General features: G+C 40.4%; 1 protein-coding gene across 4 annotated transcripts; it reads left to right on the plus strand.

The window, feature by feature from the left end:
- The first annotated feature begins 1221 nt into the window (after nt 1-1221).
- Nucleotides 1222-14651, plus strand: vamp4 (vesicle-associated membrane protein 4). Of its 4 annotated transcripts, none has more exons than XM_058378758.1 (9): nt 1222-1394; nt 2449-2577; nt 4317-4418; nt 7145-7191; nt 7310-7360; nt 8304-8404; nt 12893-12972; nt 13316-13367; nt 13465-14651. In XM_058378758.1, the coding sequence occupies exons 2-9, from the start codon at nt 2575-2577 to the stop codon at nt 13488-13490; spliced, it is 462 nt and encodes a 153-aa protein (XP_058234741.1). In that variant the 5' UTR covers nt 1222-1394; nt 2449-2574; the 3' UTR covers nt 13491-14651. The 4 variants fall into 4 exon arrangements, with proteins under 4 accessions (XP_058234741.1, XP_058234743.1, XP_058234744.1 ...); XM_058378759.1 differs by having other exon boundaries at nt 1310-1331; XM_058378760.1 differs by lacking the exon at nt 2449-2577.
- Nucleotides 14652-20335: the final 5684 nt, after the last annotated feature.

Here is a 20335-nt window from a genome sequence, read left to right on the forward strand (position 1 = left end):
TGTTCAAGTTTTTCTATGTTACACTGGAAAAAAAATCACACACACACACACACACACACACTTCCTCCCAGCAGATCGTCAGTAATGACTACCAGTCCATGTCTCAAGTGATCATTTGAACACAAGTACATTAGTGAGATCAGGCACTGATGTTGGGGTGCAGTCGGTGTTCCAGTTCATCCCAAAGGTGTTCAGTGGGGTTGAATCAGAGTCAGGGCCCTGTGCAGGATACTTGAGTTCTTCCACTCCAACTTTAACACACCATGTCTTCATGGAGCTTGCTTCGTTCACATTGCCATGAAGGAACCAGTTTAGGCTTCATAGTCCCAGTGAACTGAAGACATTGTGGAAACAGGTTTGTGGAGACCTGAATATTAGTGTGATGGTCAGGTGTCCACAAAAGTTTGTTCATATAGTGTATTATCATTCCTATATTACATACACTATATTGCCAAAAGTTTTGGGACACCCCTCAAAATCATTCAGCCGTTGTTTTTTCAGGGGTTGGGCTCGGCCCCTTATTTCCAGTGAGGGAACCCTTAATATTTCAGCTTATCAAACTTTGCGGGAACAGTTTGGGGATGACCCCTTCCTGTTCCAACATGACTGCACAAAGCAAGGCCCATAAAGGCATGGATGTCCCAGTTTTGGTCTGGCTCACAGTCTCCGCTCTAATTCATCCCAAAGATGTTCTATCAGGTTGAGGTCAGGACTCTGCAAACCAGTCAAGTTCCTCCACACCAAACCTGCTCATCCATGTCTTCATGAACCTTGCTTTGTGCACTGGTGTGCAGTCATGTTGGAACAGGAAGCGGTCATCCCCAAACTGTTCCCTGCAAAGTTGGGAGCATGAAATTGTCCAAAGTGTTTTGGTATGAAGCTGAAGCATTAAGAGTTCATTTCACTCTTTCCTTTCAAGGGGCCAAGCCCAACCCCTGAAAAACAACCCCTGGTGTCCTAAAATTTTTGACAATATACTGTATCATGACTAGCTGTCAGTAGTGGTTAGTTGTGGTGTGTACCATCCTCATATCATTCAGGAACGAGCTTTATTCCTTTAATAATACAATTGAGGAGCCAGCAAGGGGAACCTCGACTCTAATGGTGTCTGATCATAATAAAACATTCTGTATACGGTTATAAGAGGACATGCTTACTGCTTTAAGGGTTATAACGTGCCTCTAATCCAGCTGTGTGTTTGTGCGCGCGCGCGCGCGCGTGTGAGTGTGTGCGTTCACTTCCTGGTCATATGAGAGTGGGGAAACACTGCGTATCCCGGTCGAGCTGCTCCTTACCGCTTACAGGACGGCACAAAATCAGCTCCTTCACAGGTTTGCTTACCTGTAATCGTGTTGTAAACTGAACAGTCGAGCCACAAGGACAACAAAGTACAGGTAGATGCGGATATCATGGCTCTGGTGCTGTTTATTCACAGAGGCCTGTGTGTGTTACTGAGATGCACAGACACAGCTGTATTAGCGGCTTGGCTTTTCTTACGTTTTTCCATCTGCTTGCTATTGCCTGTTTTATCTGTCATGACATTATTTTCTCCTGGCTGCATGGTGTGCTGTAAAAAAAAAGGCTGCAAAAATAAATAACCATGTCATTGTAGCTTCACCAGAGGCTCTAATACCGAGCGGCGTACTATACTAGCGTGCTAAATAGTACAGTATGCTACGTATGTTTCAGTGCTTTTTCCACACACTACGTAGTACGCTAGTATGCTGCTTGGGACACAGCCTGGGTTTGACATGTAGCTAACTAGCTAGCGGTGTCATTTAGCTCGCCCTGGATTTGACCACAGATTCAGAATTAATTTAGCTGTTGTTAATATTTCTTCTAAAAAAAAACCTTTTGTGAACCATAAACGCGGGTATTGTTCAAATTTAGCCAAGATAAGATGGCTAATTCGGCTAACCCATTAGCTACATTGTATTAGCTCATGGGTAGCTATTGACTAGTTAGCTTGACTGTAGTACTGATTCAGTATTATATTAAAGGGAATTGTGTTTAAAAAGAGGTGATACAAGCTTTGTGACTGTCAGTGGATGAAAATAAAATGACCTCTTATGACCATCCTGTGTGGTAAAGCTTCATCATCATTATCCATATATTTTTTCTGGACATCATCTTCAGAATAAACCATTTCTGTCATATCCTGGATCATGACCATAGTCTTTTGGTCTTAATGTTTGAACATATTCTTCTCCCAACATTTCATTTCATTTCATATTCATTATTTCCATGGAGCCACCTTTCCTTCCCATCATCTATTATTAGTATTCGGAATTGATGTATGGATGTTAAATATATGTCAATGTTCCTGTTGGATTTCTTCCTGCGTCTTTCTCAACCCCTTCTCTCTCTCTCTCTCTCTCTCTCTCTCTCTCTCTCTCTCTCTCTCTCTGTTTTTATTTATTTCCCTGCTTTTTGACTTTTCATCCCCAGTTCTTCCTGTTCTCCTGATTTCTGGATTGTTTGCCGTGAACGTGGGCCAGAAGAGAGTCTGTTTTCCGTCCTCTTTTTCCGACGCAACAGGCAGAAAGCAATTTCAAAGAGAGGACAGTGGATTCAATGGTACCAGACCTCCATCCTGAATTTGGGCGAAGGGGTGGGATTGCCAGAGGGATGTTTTTCTCATGGGGGTTAGTTTGTTTTTACTGGGGAAAGCGTTTCTGCAAGATGAAGTTTGACAGTTCACCTCTACAAGCGTGTCTTTTTGCCGCAAGGGATATTCAAGAGTGAAAAACCTGTCTGCATCCTGCAGTTTAGTAGAAGAGACAGACTTGCTGAAGCGATGGCAGTAAACTGGAAGCTTTTAAATGCTTTAGGGAAAATGGACCAGTGGATCTTGATATTGGCCATTTTCCATTTGTACACTTGCATTAAAGTGTTAGTTAACATGGATTAGCAAAAGCAGACAAAGAAACTCCTTCAGGGAGGAATGCCAGTCCTCAATCCCAGTTTCCAAACCGCTAAGTATTACCTGATCCCATATTAATGTATCCACAGCGATCCAAGTCGAGGGCTTCCAGATGATTCATGTCCTTTGTTCACATTATATCTTTATACACCGACCAGGCTTAACATTATGAACACCTGCCTAATATTGTGTTGGTCCCCTTTTTGCTGCCAAAACAGCCCTGACCCGTCATGCCCTGTGCATTTTGACACCTCAGAACCAGCATTAACTTCTTCAGCGATTTGAGCAACAGTAGCTCGTCTGTTGGATCGGATCACACGGGCCAGCCTTCACTCCCCATGTGCGTCAGTGAGCCTTGGCCGCCCATGACCCTGTCGCCGGTTCACCACTGTTCCTTCCTTGGACCACTTTTGATAGATATTGACCACTACAGACACCCCACAAGAGCTGCAATTTTGGAGATGCTCTGATCCAGTGGTCTAGTCATCATAATTTGGGCCTCTCATCAAACTCGCTCAAATCCTTACGCTTGTCCATTTTTCACATCAACTTTGAGGACAAAATTTTTAATTGCTACCTAATATATCCCACCCACTAACAGGTGCCATGGTGAGGAGATCATCAGTGTTATTCACTTCACCTGTCACTGCTCATAATGTTATGCCTGACCGGTGTATAACTGCAGTATCGGTCAACATCTCAACATCGTCTTAGTAAGTCCCTAACTATAGCGTCCAGATATGGGAGTTGAAAGAGCATCATTTATTTTAAAGGTTTTTTTCATGGAGGTCTGTGGTGAGAAGTAATGCTTTGTGTACATGCAGTGTATTCATAAGAGAAAGGCACGTGAATGCTGCTGTGGGATCTTTTAATGGATCTTTACTGGCAAAATACATCAATATAAGAAAATTTAGCCAGTAGCTTTAATTACAGGATTTTGTTTGTTGTTGATAAATTCATTTCAAAACTTGAAATTGTTCTTTTAACGGATAATTTACTTTTCTTTTGAGCATTTATTTTCTAAAAAGGGAAAAATTATTAGGATATGTCATACATGTAATACTCATAATATTTCGTTATAACGCTAGCAGCTTTATATACCCATAGGACAATATAAAGATTTGCTTTATTGTGTTCTCTAATAAACATTCTCGAATTCATCTTTTGTAAACAACAATTTTCCGTTTTTCTGGTACATCTAACTATCTAAATCTTTGTCCATCTAATTCTCTGAACATCTTTTATCTCTGCCAGCTCTTATTTAACTCTAGGTTATATAGAGATATACCCCACACTATGGGGGATGCAACCTTGTGCACTTTATGTTTATTTTGGTATGTTGATGATGTTGGCTGTAATGGATTGATGATTATTTTCTCTGTGGTCCTGCAAGAGGGAGCCAGAGAGGGAGGAGCAGACTGACGCCAGCATGCCCCCCAAATTTAAGCGGCACCTGAATGACGACGAGGTCACCGGCTCCGTGCGTAGTGAAAGGGTAAGCCATGTCACATCGCAGAGCATTGTGGGAATGTTTGTGTCTAAATGGGGCTTCAATCCTGGGCCTTCAGCACCATGAATCATGGTTTTAACTGTTTTCCATGAACAAGACACTAGGTTTTGGTGACCCTGGAAAGTTCTGTGGTGAATCATAGTTATGTATAATGCTGTCAAAGAAACTGGATGTCCGTAGATACACTATATGACCCGAAAGTTTGTAGACGCCTAACCATCCATGCTTGTTGAACATCCCATTCCAGATTTATTCCCATTTTGCTGTTATAATAAGCTCCACTTTTCTGTGAAGGCTTTCCACTATGGGGATTAGTAATCATTCAGCTACAGTGAGATCAGGCACTGATGTTGTAAGAGTGAGGAGGTCTGGGGTTCAGTTGGTGTTCTAGTTCATCCCAGTGGTCAGTGGGGTTGAGTCAGGGCTCAGTGCAGGACACGCCAGTTCTTCGTCAACAACCTTAACACACCATGTCTTCACGGAGCTCTTTGCTTTGTGCAAAGGGGCATCATCATGATGGAAAAGGTTTGAGCCTCTTAGTTCTAGTGAAAGGAAATTGCAATGCGACAGCATCCAGAAACCGTCTAGACAATTCAATGCTTCAGTCTTTGTAGCTACAGTTTAGCGGAGGAGCCACATACAGGTGTGATGGTCAGGTCTCCTCAATCCTTTCACCATATAGTGTTTGTACATTTACTGTATGACAGATAGAAGGTACGGAGTAATGTTCTTCAGATAATCTAAGTAAATTAAAGAGCGAGAGAGAAACAAATAATGAACCAATGGGGATGATTAGGGACAAAGGTTAAATCGTATTAAACCTCTAACGTCACTAGATGCGTCGTTGTCCACTCAGTAAACAAAATGTCTGTTTATTTTTTAAAGCACTCATCACTGCATTCTCCTGCTGCCTAGTGTGGGAGGACATTCCGAACAGTAATGGATTTTATCTGTGTTCAGAAAAACTTGTGTTACACTGTTACAAAACAAATCTCTCTCTCTCTCTCTCTCTCTCTCTCTCACACACACACAAACACACACACTTATTTTGCTCCTTTCTTCCTCCCAGCAGATCACGATAATGACTACCAGTCCATGTCTGTGGCTCATTCTCATGCTTTTGTCCTTGTATTACTCAACTTAAATTCCTCATTTTCTTTTTTATCCCCTTTTCAGAATGTTCTATCTCTAAATTACTGTCCACACACTGTAACCTCCTTGTGAAAACTATATAACCATCAGTCTGCCTGCATGTCTCTCTGCATGAACACAAAAAAGGAGTTGAATGAGCAAAGAGATTGCAGAAGAGAAAGAAAGCAGTAATGTTTCTTAATGCTATAATACACTTTAGGAGATCCCAGCTGTGAGATAACACAGTTGAAGATGGTTAGATCATACACCGATCAGACAAAACATTATGAGCAGTGCCAGGTGAAGAGAATAACACTGATGATCTCCTCATCATGGCACCTGTTAGTGGGTGGGATATATTAGGCAGCAAGTGAACATTTTGTCCTCAAAGTTGATGTGTTAGAAGCAGGAAAAATGGACAAGCGTAAGGATTTGAGCGAGTTTGACAAGGGTCAACTTGTGATGGCTAGACCACTGGATCAGAGCATCTCCAAAACTGCAGCTCTTGTGGGGTGGTCAGTATCTATCAAAAGTACCCTGTAAGGATCTGCTGCTTGGTGCATCTTGGTGCATCTTGGTGCCAGATCCCACAGCACACCTTCAGTGATCTAATGGAGTCCATGCCTTGACGGGTCAGGGCTGTTTTGTCAGCAAAAGGGGAACCAACACAATATTAGGCAGGTGGTCATAATGTTATGGCTGTTCTGTGTATATCATGGGCTTACTCAGAAGTAAACACCTTTTTAGAGAACGTCTGTCTACTGTGGACTCTCTAGCTTGTGCGGAAAATCTTGATACGAGGCTGTTCTCGTCACTGTCATCACTGTATTCGGGTCTGTCAGACAACCGGCTGCAAAATGTTGGCTGACGGTAATGAGCTTCAGCACTTCCAAAGAAAAGCCTTCTCAAGTTTTCCTCATAAATATTCCCGTTCAAACATCTGCGAAGACATTGCCTAACTGATATTTGACTAATATGTCCCTCAGGTGGTCATTACATAATCACTGTTGATTCTTACCCCATTTCTAAAAAGAGACAGATCCGTATTTATATTACTGTATAAGAACCATGCCACTGGGGAAACTGCAGACAAAACAGTGACCTGCACATGGAGTCTGGGTGCTTTTACAGTTTTATATAAGGGTATTAAACCTCCCCCACCTTCTCAAACAGCCCTCGATTATCTGTAGTCACTCAGAGCACGCATTTAGTCACTGTAACACTGTGTAAAATTATAACGTGAAGCAGATGTTCCTCATCCAGATCTCTACACTTATAAAATAAAGAGCTGGCTTCCCTTTTGAGTCGGTTCCTCTAAATTTCTCTCGCTCTCTCTCTCTCGCTCTCTCTCACATATCGTCTCAGGGAAGATTTTCCCTCACCATCACCACTGGCTTGAACATTAGGGATAAATTGGATTAATTTCTGAATTAAAAATGTATATTTTGTTAAGATGATTTATAACAATGTACATCGTTCAAAGCAGTACACAAATGAGTTGAATTAAATGTCATTCATCTGAATATGTAAAAAATTTTGCAGTGAAAAATTCACACTGATCTGACCTTCTCTTCCAACAGAGGAACTTGCTGGAGGAAGACTCTGATGAGGAGGAAGACTTCTTTTTGTGAGACACACACACACACGCACACATGCTTAAATTTAAATGTAATGGCATTTAACATATGATTTAAAATGAGTAAATATATATTTTTTAATATAAGATATATATTTCTTTCATACAGAAGAGGACCAACTGGACCCAGGTTTGGCCCCCAGAATGACAAAATTAGACAGTAAGTTGTTATTGAGGTATCTCTCTCTCTCTCTCTCTCTCTCTCTCTCACACACGCACACAATGAGGTAACTTTGTTAGTTAAATAGAAATGTACTTCCTCCTGCACGTGGCTTGAATTTCGGTCCTGGTGACCTTACATAACTTCTCATAAATGGATCTCTGAAAACACACACTTTTCCAGTGATGGAGACATACTTTTCACAGACCTACCCAGCCTGCATTCACACTAATGGCCAGCATGAAAGAAGGTTTTATCATTATTTGGGCTAGAATACAGAATAATACCAGACCGGAATAATTGCAATTGAAAGTGTGTAATTCAAAACATTAGATGGAATGCATACACACACCTTTTAGTTCTTGTCCTAGCCCGAGATGTTGACGTTAGGGATGTGGTATTGGTATGAACTTTTGTTTTGAGTTTGGACCACGCCGTTAAGTTCCACTAATCCTCGAGCCTCTGGTGTGGTTCAGCCCACGCAGCCATGCTCCAAATTGTTTAAGTAAGTCAAGGTGAGGTTTCCACAGTTGACCACTTGTTTTGGCCTGACCAGTGTTTTGGTGTCCCAGACCATCGGAGCGAGTAGTACAACTGTGGGTGGTAGGAGGCGAGGCGCATGTTTGTAGCAGGTGGTAGGCTCAGTGGCCTGAGACTCCTGGACAATTGGCTTTGATGGCAATTCATTCCACTGAGCACACGTCAGTGACTGCAGGGATTGTTCTGTACTTTCATCATCTTAAATCGAGCTCATCTGTACAAGTATAGATCAGAACAGCCTGCCCCATTCACCGCTGTTGTATATCACCTGTAAGTGAACACATCCTCTCCTGGTCTGATTTCAATGTGCTAACGCCTGTCAAGGCTCAGTAGGAGTACAAGAACATTTGCTGAACTTTGTTTGACCTTTTTCAACAACTCTTTCTTGTTTTTCGTGTATCAGGGTGCAGTCGCAGGTTGACGAGGTCATCGATGTGATGCAGGAGAACATCTCCAAGGTGATTGAACGTGGAGAGCGCCTAGAAGACCTGCAGGATAAATCTGGTGAGATGTACAAACTGTCACCAACGAGAACGTAATAGATTACAAGGGACAAATCACTCACCAAGGTGCCTGGGGCAAGACGATCACATGGTACAAGGCAGACACGTAGGCTCAGTAATCTAAAGAAAAGAAAGTGACTTTCAGAGACTCTTCAGAAATACAAAGCTGAAGTTATAAAGGATATAAATGAACTTCACCACACACATCCGCATGACTAACATCCTCACCACTAACCTTCTGACAAATCTTTCACTTTTCAAAATATTATTTTCAAAAATTATTCTAAATGTTTTCCCTGATCCGTTAAACTCTTTTCGTGGATGACTCTAAATGAATGAAAAGTCGAGTTGAATCAAATGTATTGGGAACTAAATCAAAAGCCTTAGGTACTGGATTGATTGCAGCAGGTACTGAATCGAATGCATTAGACACTGAATCAAATGCAGCAGGTACCAAATCAAATACAGCAGGTACTGAATCAGATGCAGCTGGTATCAAATCAAGTGCAGCAGGTACCGAATCAAGTGCAGCAGGTACCGAATCAAGTGCAGCAGGTACCGAATCAAGTGCAGCAGGTACCGAATCAAGTGCAGCAGGTACCGAATCAAATGCAGCAGGTACCGAATCAGATGCAGCTGGTATCAAATCAAGTGCAGCTGGTATCAAATCAAGTGCAGCAGGTACCGAATCAAGTGCAGCAGGTACCGAATCAAATGCAGCAGGTACTGAATCAGATGCAGCTGGTATCAAATCGAGTGCAGCAGGTACCGAATCGAGTGCAGCAGGTACCGAATCGAGTGCAGCACGTACCGAATCGAGTGCAGCAGGTACCGAATCGAGTGCAGCAGGTACCGAATCGAGTGCAGCAGGTACAGAATCGAGTGCAGCAGGTACTGAATCAAATGCATTAGGTACTGAATCAAATGCAGCAGGTACTGAATCAAATGCATTAGGTACTGAATCAAATACAGTAGGTATTGAATCAAATGCAGCAGATACTGAATGAAATACAGTAGGTAGTGAATCAAATGCATTAGGTACTGAATCAAATACAGTAGGTATTAAATCAAATGCAGTACATATTTGTTATGTGAATAAAATTCAAATACATTTTGCAATAATGTGACTCACCTATTCACGATTCACTGTCCTGTTGCAATACACACTATATATTATATTTATATATATATATTTTTTTTACACTAATTGGATTAACTAGCCTTTACAGCCATTACAGAATTTGAAAACTTAACAAGCACACCATCATTTATTGCATTATCTTAGCTAAAGAGTTGTATGTTAGATTTCTGGTTCACCAAGAGATAGTATTTAATGATTTTTCCACCCTCAGATTATCTTCGTAACATCCTGAGGCCAGGCTGATGAGTGCAGTTCCTGTTTTCACTGGAACAGTTGCTTCATTTTCTTATTTCTTATGTCAGTGTCTTGTGTCATCAGGATCCTGTTTAAGACAGCAGCAGTGTGAACACTGGAGGTTTTTGGGCACCTTCTCACAGATCCACACAATGACCTTAAAATCATTGTTGTGGATTTTTCAGATATAGCTGGCGTAGGTTAGTACAATAAGTGATTTGAATCTGCTCTTAAATGTGTATCTAGGGAAGAGTTTCTCAATATAGTCCACAGGGGCTCTGTTCCAGCTACCAACATGCTTGGACCAAACAACACCGAATAGCAGTATAATTATACTGGGATCTGGGAAAGGGCAAACATTTCTGGCTTAGGAAACACTGATCTAGGTTATTTGAGACAGCCATGTGTCACTCCTGGTGCAAACTGAATACATCTCCTGCTTTAGTGCCCTTGGTTTGCAGTTCAGTAGAAGTTTATGAGGTATATCAGTCAAAGGAAGTTTTTGTCTCTGTGGAACTCGGAGCCAAAGCATTGGGAAAGGATTGAGTATCTCAGGAGATGGCGTTGTAAATAACCGAGAACAGACCTGCTAACTTTTACACATATAGCATAGGAGCTCTGGGTTTTAGGATCCAAATGTGTGCTCATATGAGTTAGTGCTTAGAAATGTCTTCTGTTTCATCCAACTGACATAAATATATAAAATCATTGACTGGCGCTTATGTGTCACGCCTCCTAGCCTGAATCTCACGTTAGTAATCTTTCAGACAGTGTTTAATCTCTTGTTTTTTTGGCCTCATTCGTCAAAGTTAAGAGAATGTTTCATTAATATTAAATGAAATCAACTGATGTGTTATCGACTTGGCTAAGATTAGGTTAATTTTGGTATTAGTGATGCCACTGAAAAACTTCAGAAGAAAATATTGAGGGGGGAAAAAAGGACGATTTTCAGTCGAAAGTGAAGAATAAGGCTTATATCAAATGTGTCAATTGACAAATAATTCTATTGGTAGTAATAATTATCTAACAATTTAGTAACTCAAAGCGCTATTTGCCTTTTTACACTAGACAGCACAGTCACGATACAAAGCTAGGGGCAGGGAATGTTCATGAAGACCGGGTGCCTGTGGAAAATTCTGCTGCTTGTCTGTTTAAGTTAAGAAGTAGACACTAGAAAAGTTTATGTACACTTTCTTAAAAAAAAAAAAAAAAATACAGAAAAATAAACTTGCACCCAAAACGTTCCTTTGAACATACTATATTGAAACTGTATGGCATTTTCACCCCCAAACCCTTCCTTCTATTCATTCTTTATTGAGGAGGATATTCACGTCACCAAAAATCTTGACTTTGCTCTTGAGGTGAAATGTTTGCTGCATGTTGTTCCCCAGTGTTCATGATCCAGGAGGAGACGAGGCACAAGCTGTTATATGTACAATGTTCACATTGTATACATTATGACTAAATCATATATAGCTGTGACCAATGAAGCGATCTCTCATATGATGACTGTTAATTGCATTACATTCACCAGAACAAATATCTCTGTGAAATATTGCAAGATTTTCGACATGTCTCAAAGGAGCATAGAGCAATGTGTAGAGCAACATCAGACCAGAGGGATGTATAAGCTACTCAACAGCTTGGCAAAGACCAGATGCTTTTCTCATCAAACAATAAAAAGCAGCGTACATGCAGAAAGTCATGATGAGCCTATTAACTTGCTGCAGTTCAGACGTCTGTAGTTTGAGAGAGATGTAAAGTATGGAAGTAAGCATTAGATTGCCACAGGTATGCAAAATTTAACACAATATTAATTCTTTGGACAAATACATAAGGCATTCATTTACATCAAATTTACATTAGTCATTCAGTCAGTCATTTTTACAGGTTATATGTTCAGTGAGCAGTTCCTCTGTATTCTACACATCTACACCATGCTGCACAAAGCTTTTAAGATGTTAATAAACAACAATAGTAACAGTATGATATTTTGATCGTTTATAGATGCAACGGCCTTTTGGACATTATGGCTTCACTCACTGGCACAATGCTGCATGTGCTAGGTTTCTGCTGTTACTCAGATATGTTGTTGTTGTTGTTTAAAGAGAGGAACCTGGCACCAACCCACTTCTTGTGTAACACCAGACAAGGCACAACAGTTTAATATAATTCTCGTTTTTTTCTGTGACCTGCCGCTAACCAAACCCTATTTTCTTACATCAGATACCCAGATGGATCAGTCATCTATAAACAAACATTTTCCGAACCACTTCCTCATTTGAACAGGTCTAGGCTACATAGAAATATTTAGTTCTACGTATTTCATCCACTCGCAGGCTCCGCAAGAATGCTGCTGTGCCTCAGCAGCGCTCCGTGGACTCGTTCAGATAATTGCACTTGGCCTTCGGTGAAGGAAAAGTTGCTTGTTTTGATCTTGTTGTTTATACCTATACCTGTTTGCCATCCCAGCACGCACACCGAACATCAGCAGGCACCCGATGGTGACAGACGACTCGGCTTTATGTCCATCTTTGGAATTCTCGTTTTCTACGCTCATTAAGAAGCCAATGTCAGACTGAATAAAGATTGTGAGCTTAAAGTGACGATGTCGGACCATTACTGAGCAGCAGAGTGGGGCGACACATGGCCTGATGATGCGTCTTTAAATTTACTATCACTATTTGATGCTTGTTAACGAGAATCGTTGAGAATTCCAGACAAAGAAACCAAGCCAAGATTTCTCCGCTCAGAGAATGTCAACATGCAATTCCTGGAGACAGACCGGGCCAGTAATTGTGATCTCAGTAGGGCTGTTACATAAGTGGCGGGAAAAAAGAAAGTCCATGCTCTCTCTCTCTCTCTCTCTCTCTCTCTCTTCCACAATTCTTTTCTAGTCTTTGCAATTTGTCTGATGTTCTGCAGCTCATCCAGGTGTAATGGGATGGGCAGGACATCATCACAGTGCATATTTCTTTGGTTCTTTCAGAGTCCTGCTTTTATAAATAAATATTGAATATGTACATGTTACATAATCATGTCCTGTCATTCCGTGAACGCATGTCTAGACCAAAGAGTTCTTGATAGTCTATTTCTTGCTCATGTGATTTCCAGAGAGCCTGTCAGACAATGCGTCTGCCTTCAGCAGCCGGGCCAAACAGCTACACCGGAGGATGTGGTGGAGGGACATAAAGGTAGATCAACTAGTAACTTCCAGCTCCCATTAAAAAAACAGACAGACAGACAGACTGACTGACCCTGGATGGGACTGTTATAGAAAGTCCACAAGCAGAAATAATAACGACTTTGATTAAAATCCTGTTTCAGTAGAGACATTTCTTATTTTTATAGTTTCAATAAAATTTGAATGTATTTAAAAAATTTTTGTACTTAATGATAACATACATTATTTATATTATATTTAATGAGGATTAATAACAGTAAAGCAAAACCTTTATGTTTACCAGATTTCTTTGATGCTTTATTTTCATTTTAAGTGAAACGGCACTAATCTTTCATTCCCCCTTTCCTCCTCAGATGAAGATGATCGTGGCATTAGTGATAGTCATATTGCTGCTTATTATAATTAGTACGTATACAGTCTCGCCTCTCGGAAAACATTTTACTTAGCTGATTGCAGAGAACGAAACGATTAACTCTCTCTTTTTCTCTCGTTTTCCGTCTAGTCCCTGTGATACTACGGTATCACTAGTTTCCTGGATGGAGGTTGGAGGCTTCATCTTGCTCTTCCTCCATCCTCCTCCTCGTCCTTTGTCATTCCTCCACACAAGAACGGGGTGCTGCGAGACACACTGAACTGTCTCACTGAAGCCTCAGCAGGATCATCATCATCGTTGGGCCAGTGAAGAGCACGAGTGTGTGTGTGTGTGTGTGTGTGTGTGTGTGTGTGTACATGTGGGCCTGAGTCCACATGCCATTGCAAGCAGTCCACCCCAGAGTACATCCACACCCTAGTGTATCCTCCTCATGCAGTAAATGTATATACATCGTAGTGTTTCTAAATCTAGAATCAGTCTTAGTCTTACGGTTTATATTCCGATTTTATTATTATACTGTCGTCTTGACAAAACAAAGACCTCAGCCGTTCCTCCCACGCTTACCAGCACTCGCAAACACGCACGTTTATCATCATTTGTCCCCTCACATCATGGAAGTAGGTGACCTGCAGGAGAGGAAGCTGTCACCCTTCACTCAGTACTGTTGATAAGATCTCATCAAACATGTTATTAGAGTTCATCCAAGATCCACTGGCGCAGGAAAAGAAATGCGTCTGAACTAAACATCAGCTTCTGTAATCAATTTCTCTAAAAGGAAATACTTTTAAGTTACATGGCAGGTGTTTCTTTTTTTTCCTTTTCTTTTTTAATATGAGTTAAATGATCACGGCTAATTGTGGTGAGTTGTACGTTTCGGTTTTCACTTCTTATAAAGGTTTAAGTAAACAGTTGACTAGCTCTGTTTTTTCTAATTTGATAATTTAGGCAAGTTGGTTCACTGCTTTCTATGAGCTTCATTAAGGTGTGAGGCCATGCAAACCTGAATACTCATCTGATTACTCTTCCAGCAATGAGGTGATGAAACGAATGGAAATTCTAATCTGTAGCTTTTTATATACATTCTCACAGACACACACACACAACTCATAGATATAAAACTCAGACAACCAAACGACTCGAGCTGCCTCGCTCGGAATATAGCCAGTAAAGTAAGAAAAGTAGAACCAGACTTAACTGCAGTATTTTTTTGGACAGGTCATATGGAAACGATATGCTTCTTAGCAACACATGGGATTTTAAACGCCTTTAATCTTGCTTGGGGAGGAACGAGCACAGTGTTTGAGTTTAGAAAGAGAGAGTTAGATGAGTAATCAGATACGTACAAGCCTATAGTTGAGTTGCTCTTAATGGTTTCGTTGCTAACCGGAGGCAACACGGAGACGTGTGTAAATTTGTATCAACTTGTATCGCTTTAATGATGTACTATTCTTTTTGTATTTAATTTATATGTAAATATCCATTCCTTAATTGAAGGGAAACTGCATTAATAGACTGTGAATTACTTTTGCGTTTCGAAATAAATTGCTTTTGAAGGTGAGTCGGGCTGGATGCTTCTCAGAAACAGGAGATCGAGACGGAGACGTCTGCATGTCTGCCATCCTGATCTAAAACTACCCTCGCTGATGTCCCACTTCCTCTCCTTATCCCTCTGCTCACTTCCTTTTACTTTAAATTGCATTATTTGTGCTTTTAATAGATTCCACTGCTCAATACAGAAGTCCCATGTCACTACTTCAGGTTAAAAACTGCTCGTCATTCCAGTTTTTATTTCCTTTTGCCCCGTATCCTCTGTTTTAATACCGCTTCTCTCTTTTCTTCCATCTTCCATCCAATTTATTTCCCGTTCCCTCTGTTCTCGTTGCCAGCGTGTAGTTGGTTTCTGCAGTAGGCAGCAGCACCAAGCCAACCATGGCAACCAGCACAAAGACACATTAAATACTGCAGCAATAACCAGCCTATTTATAGTGGGATGGAGGAGATGGAACAGTATTCAGTTTCTTTGTCACTGTCACTTTATATCCCACTATTTTTCCATCTCACTTCATCTCATCAGCTTTACTCAAGACGTTTGTATCGATATGGTGCCTCAAGACCTGCTAAAATCTTTGAGGTAGGAAGTCCAGGCCTGAGCCCTACTGCTGGGCTTCTGGTTTGAATCTTATGCAGGTCTCAATACAATCAAAATCTCCCAGCATGCTCTCTCTTTAAATCTGTGGTTTTTAGTGCTTCAAGATGGTGATAAAGTTTTACAGCATATTTAATATACAATATCAAATTACATTTTAATGAAATTAAATATATAAAAGGTATAAAATTAGTTATTATAATATTATACATTTACTTAAAATCAACAAATCATGATTTAATACACCAATAAAAAAAAGTTTATGGAGCCCCTGAAGAGACCTGCCTCAATAAAATAAAATAAATAATAACCAAAACTATTTTCTTAAATTTTATAAAAGCATAAATTATTTTAAGTTAATATAAAATAATTTGTCATTTTTACATTTATTTCTAAAAGAAAAGATTTTCTAAATGTGTATAGGTCATCATTTTGTTTTTGTATAAACGTAAACAAGCCAAATAACGACACATCTAATGTCCGATTTATTCCATAATTAAATAAATGGATAAATTGGGCATCAGTATTTAATATTTAATACTGATGCCCAATTTATCTATTCAATTTAATTCTTTGGGAAAATGTACAAGAGAAGCTTTATCTGTTTACCTCTCCAATTAACGTTACGTTAATTTCCTGTAATTTATGTTTGGAATGAACATGAGTGAATGTCTTTACGTTAAAACTTAAAGATGTTAACGTTAGTTATGGTTTATTCATGCTGAAGTTCATATTTCTTCCTGTTAAGCAATCTTAGAATAAAATTCGACACATTTATTATGAAGTAGTAAATTAAGAATAATGGTGCACCATAACCCTGACCAAGATAAAGTAAAGGAGGATTTAAAAAATAATCCAAGTCAAACAATAACATCTGAGTTATTTAACATGTGAACTCATAAGAAGTGTCAGTCAGTTCCAGATGTTACCGGCTTCTTTTATCGTTCTTAGTGCCTGCGATGTTTAATATGCCAGTACGTTACATTCTTCATCTGGAACACAGTTTATCAGAGAAAGGACATCTCAGACAACAGTCTGAGGCTTTGTATGCACGTTTCCTGTTGGAGTAAAGCTGCCACATCGGGATTGGAATGAGAGATATTATAAAACAGTGCTTCAATATAAGTGGGGGGGGGAATTATTTACTAAACAAACAGTATTGCTTTCTTCTTAATGCAGAACATACAGTTCCTCCTCCCACACCTCTGTGGATCAATGGTGTAGGGCTGTTTCCGACTCACTGGCCAACATGGACACAGCAGCATCTATTGCAGTCAGTAAATTTCCCTGAGTCACACAACCAATAAAGCCTCTTTGTTTCTGGGCAGTTACGCAAGTCAACGTTTTGCTACTTATTGCTCCCTAGGCATGAGTGAGAGTATGAGACTCTTCCAAAGCAGGTTGTGAACCCTGACAAGTATAAACCACAGGACACTCATGGACACAAGATGGAGTTACGGTATGTTTTGGGTTTGTTAAAGTAACGGGAACACATGACACACTGACAGAGAAGAACCCAGGTTGTAGTTATTATCACTGTTACTCAACATCCCAAAAGTTAACAAAAGACTTCTATCTGTCAGGTCATTTAGCTGTTAGTGAGTGTTTAAACACACACACACACACACACACACCTTGTTATCTTAGCAAGAACACAAAATGATGCAGGTTCTTTGTAAATTCTAAAGAAGCTTGTGTGCGAGTTTCTAAAATACTTAATCAAGTATATCTAGTACCAAATACCATGCCATGGTCAAGAGATCACACTTTTTCTTCATTCTGATGTTCACATGAAACATTAACTGAAGCTCTTGACCTGCATCTGCATGATTTTATGTATTGTGCTGCTGCCACATGATTGGCTGATTAGATACCTGCCATAAATTAACAGGTATACCTAATAAAGTGCACAAGCAATAACATTAAAACCACTAACACTGACTGTTCACTTGCTGCCTAATATATCGCACCCAAGGGACGAGATATTCAAAGTTTTGACAGCAGGGAAATTAGTAGGTCTCGTGTGGGGTCCCTGGTATGCAGGGATTAGTACCAACCAGAAGTGGTCCAGTGATCCCACAGAAGAGCAACTGTAGGACAAACTGTTGAAATACACCAATCAGGCATAACATTATCACCACCTGTCTAATATCGTGTTGGTCCCCCTTTTTGCTGCCAAAACAGCCCTGACCCGTCCTGCACTGTGTATTCTGACACCTTTCTATCAGAACCAGCATTAACTTTTTCAGCAGTTTGAGCAACAGTAGCTCGTCTGTTGGATCGGATCACACGGGCCAGCCTTCACTCCCCATGTGCATCAGTGAGCCTTGGCCACCCACGTTGCCCACTGTTCCTTCCTTGGACCACTTTTGATAGATACTGACCACTGCAGCCCACAAGAGCTGCAGTTTTGGAGATGCTATGATCCAGTCATCTAGTCGTCACAATTTGGCCCTTCGTCAAACTCTCTCAAATCCTTAAACTTGGTCCATTTTCCTGCTTCTAACACATCAACATTGAGGACAAAATGTTCACTTGCTCCCTAATATATCCCACCCACTAACAGATGCCATGATGAGGAGATCATCAGTCTTATTCACTTCACCTGTCACTGCTCATAATGCTATGCCTGATCGCTGTATGTTATTGCTGGTTCTGATAGAAAGGTGTCAGAACACACACTGCATCACAGCTTGCTGTTTATGGAGTTGCGTAGCTACAGACCAGTCAGATTAACCATGCTGACTCCTGCCCACTACCGAAAACACCGGACATGTGAGCATCAGAACTGGACCATGGAGCAATGGAAGACAGAGGCCTGGTCTGATGAATCATATTTTCTTTTACATCAAGCTGATGGCCAGATGTGTGTGCGTCATTTACCTGGGGAAGAGATGGCACCTGGATGCACTATGGGGAAAAAAAAACACAAGCTGGCAGAGGCTTGATGTGCAAACTGCCAATTTTAATTTGAGGTCAGAAACATACTTTGTGAATTGAGTAGTGAGAGACGTCACTAAAGAATTTGGCTCTGGATGTGGCATCTCGAGTTTGAAAACATTCACAGCAGTAAATAATCAAAGAATATTTTAACCATGGAGACAAAGGCTTAAAAAGCATCCAAACTACTGGTAAAGGGTAAAAATGGAAGAATAGGAAGTTGGGTCAGTGGGGAATGAAGAGTGGAACGTAAATAAAAACAAAAAAGAATGGTTTATGATTCAAAGCAAAACAAATCATGGTGGCACGGGGATGTAGAGCTGGGTGATGGAACCATTTTGGATGGTGTTTGGATCCAACTGTTTCAAAACACAATGCCTCATTTTACAGCACTCGTGATCATTATGACCAAGAAAGAACTCTTGAAAATGTTCTTAGCTTTGCAATTCATGTAGTTTCAACAAAACCCCAGTGAGTATGCCTCTAGGAAGGCCTTTTAAATAAGCCTGAAGACCACACAGTCATTGAAATGCATGAAATGCAGATTCTATGTAAAAGGTCCATTGTTTTTTTTCCATTAAGTAAACATTTAAAAGGTTCTATATAGAACCCTACAAGATAGGATTTCCCTGTAAGATAGAAAGATTAGCTCTTATTAACCATCCCAGGAACCATCTTGTTAAACAGAGATGTGATTTCTAAAGGATACATCTGAAAGAGATATTGGGTGTGATGGTCAGGTGTGGCCATATCAGTCACTCATACCTGTACACAAGTAGAGGAAATACCATTTAGGAAAGTCAAGAAGGGCCTCATATATCTTCTAACCGCAATCCTTCTTGGGAAATGCAACCAGTTTTGTTGGGGCATCTTCAGGTCTGAATTTGAAGTGTAGTGGAATGTAGGGAATTTAAGTGGATTTATGACTCTGAGTAGACATAAGGTTAGGGGTGAGGGGTCATAGTGTTTGATTTATGTTGTCTTAAATCATAGGAGAGAAAAGGGTGTAGATTCCCTGTAAAACATCCATCTATCTATCTATCTATCTATCTATCTATCTATCTATCTATCTATCTATCTATCTATCTATCTATCTATCTATCTATCTATCTATCTATCTATCTATCTATCTATCGCTATGCATTAGAAAAAGCAACTTATTCCTTCACATTTGGCTCATGTTGTACTAGCATCTTGACAAGACACTCACTTGCTGAAAAGACTTGTTACTTAGTGTGTCACCATTAAATAGTGGATGGTGACATAAGAGCACACATTCTTTACCCAGGCTCCATGCCTGTAACACATCATTTTTCAGTTAAGGCCACAGGGGTAACCCTATCTATCTTCACCCCCTCACAGAACAGGGTTTCTAAAATGACTTACTGCAAGTCCCCCCCCCCCACGGTGAGCATCGGCAGCAAGCTGATAGGGCCACAAAAACCACACAGCACCAGAATTAGAAAACGGCACATACACACTCACCTCAATTGACTTGTATTGAAACACTTCTACTCAGACATTGTAAACAGTGGGCATGTTTTATAGAACACGCCCAACATCAGCCAAACCGTTAAGTTTTACATGACGTTCATATTCTCTAATTTATTACCTGCTCTTGAAGTGTGTGGTTCCAGCACAATGACAACAGACCTGGCTGTAAAAACTGAAACGCTCCTAAACTTCAGAACAGATGTTGAATGAATTAGCAAGCTAGAACTGGGCAACCACAATCACTTCAGATTTATACATGTATGTGTGTAGACAAAGTGTTTTGTGCATGGACAAATAATTTTGTCCTCCCTTACATTTTCACCTGGTCACACTGGGAACCAACCAACCAACAAGAACACCTGAACAGTAGCAACAACAACAAAAACATTCATCATAAAAACACTAAACACACATGCATCT

Source organism: Hemibagrus wyckioides, linkage group LG25 (genome assembly GCF_019097595.1).
Source record: "Hemibagrus wyckioides isolate EC202008001 linkage group LG25, SWU_Hwy_1.0, whole genome shotgun sequence".
Taxonomy (NCBI): Eukaryota; Metazoa; Chordata; class Actinopteri; order Siluriformes; family Bagridae; genus Hemibagrus; species Hemibagrus wyckioides.

Excerpts from the sequence above, each read along its gene's own strand:
- vamp4 (XM_058378758.1), top strand. Across the intron at positions 8,405-12,892 it reads AGACCTGCAGGATAAATCTG|AGAGCCTGTCAGACAATGCG; the intron begins GTGAGATGTACA and ends TGTGATTTCCAG. Across the intron at positions 12,973-13,315 it reads TGTGGTGGAGGGACATAAAG|ATGAAGATGATCGTGGCATT; the intron begins GTAGATCAACTA and ends TTTCCTCCTCAG.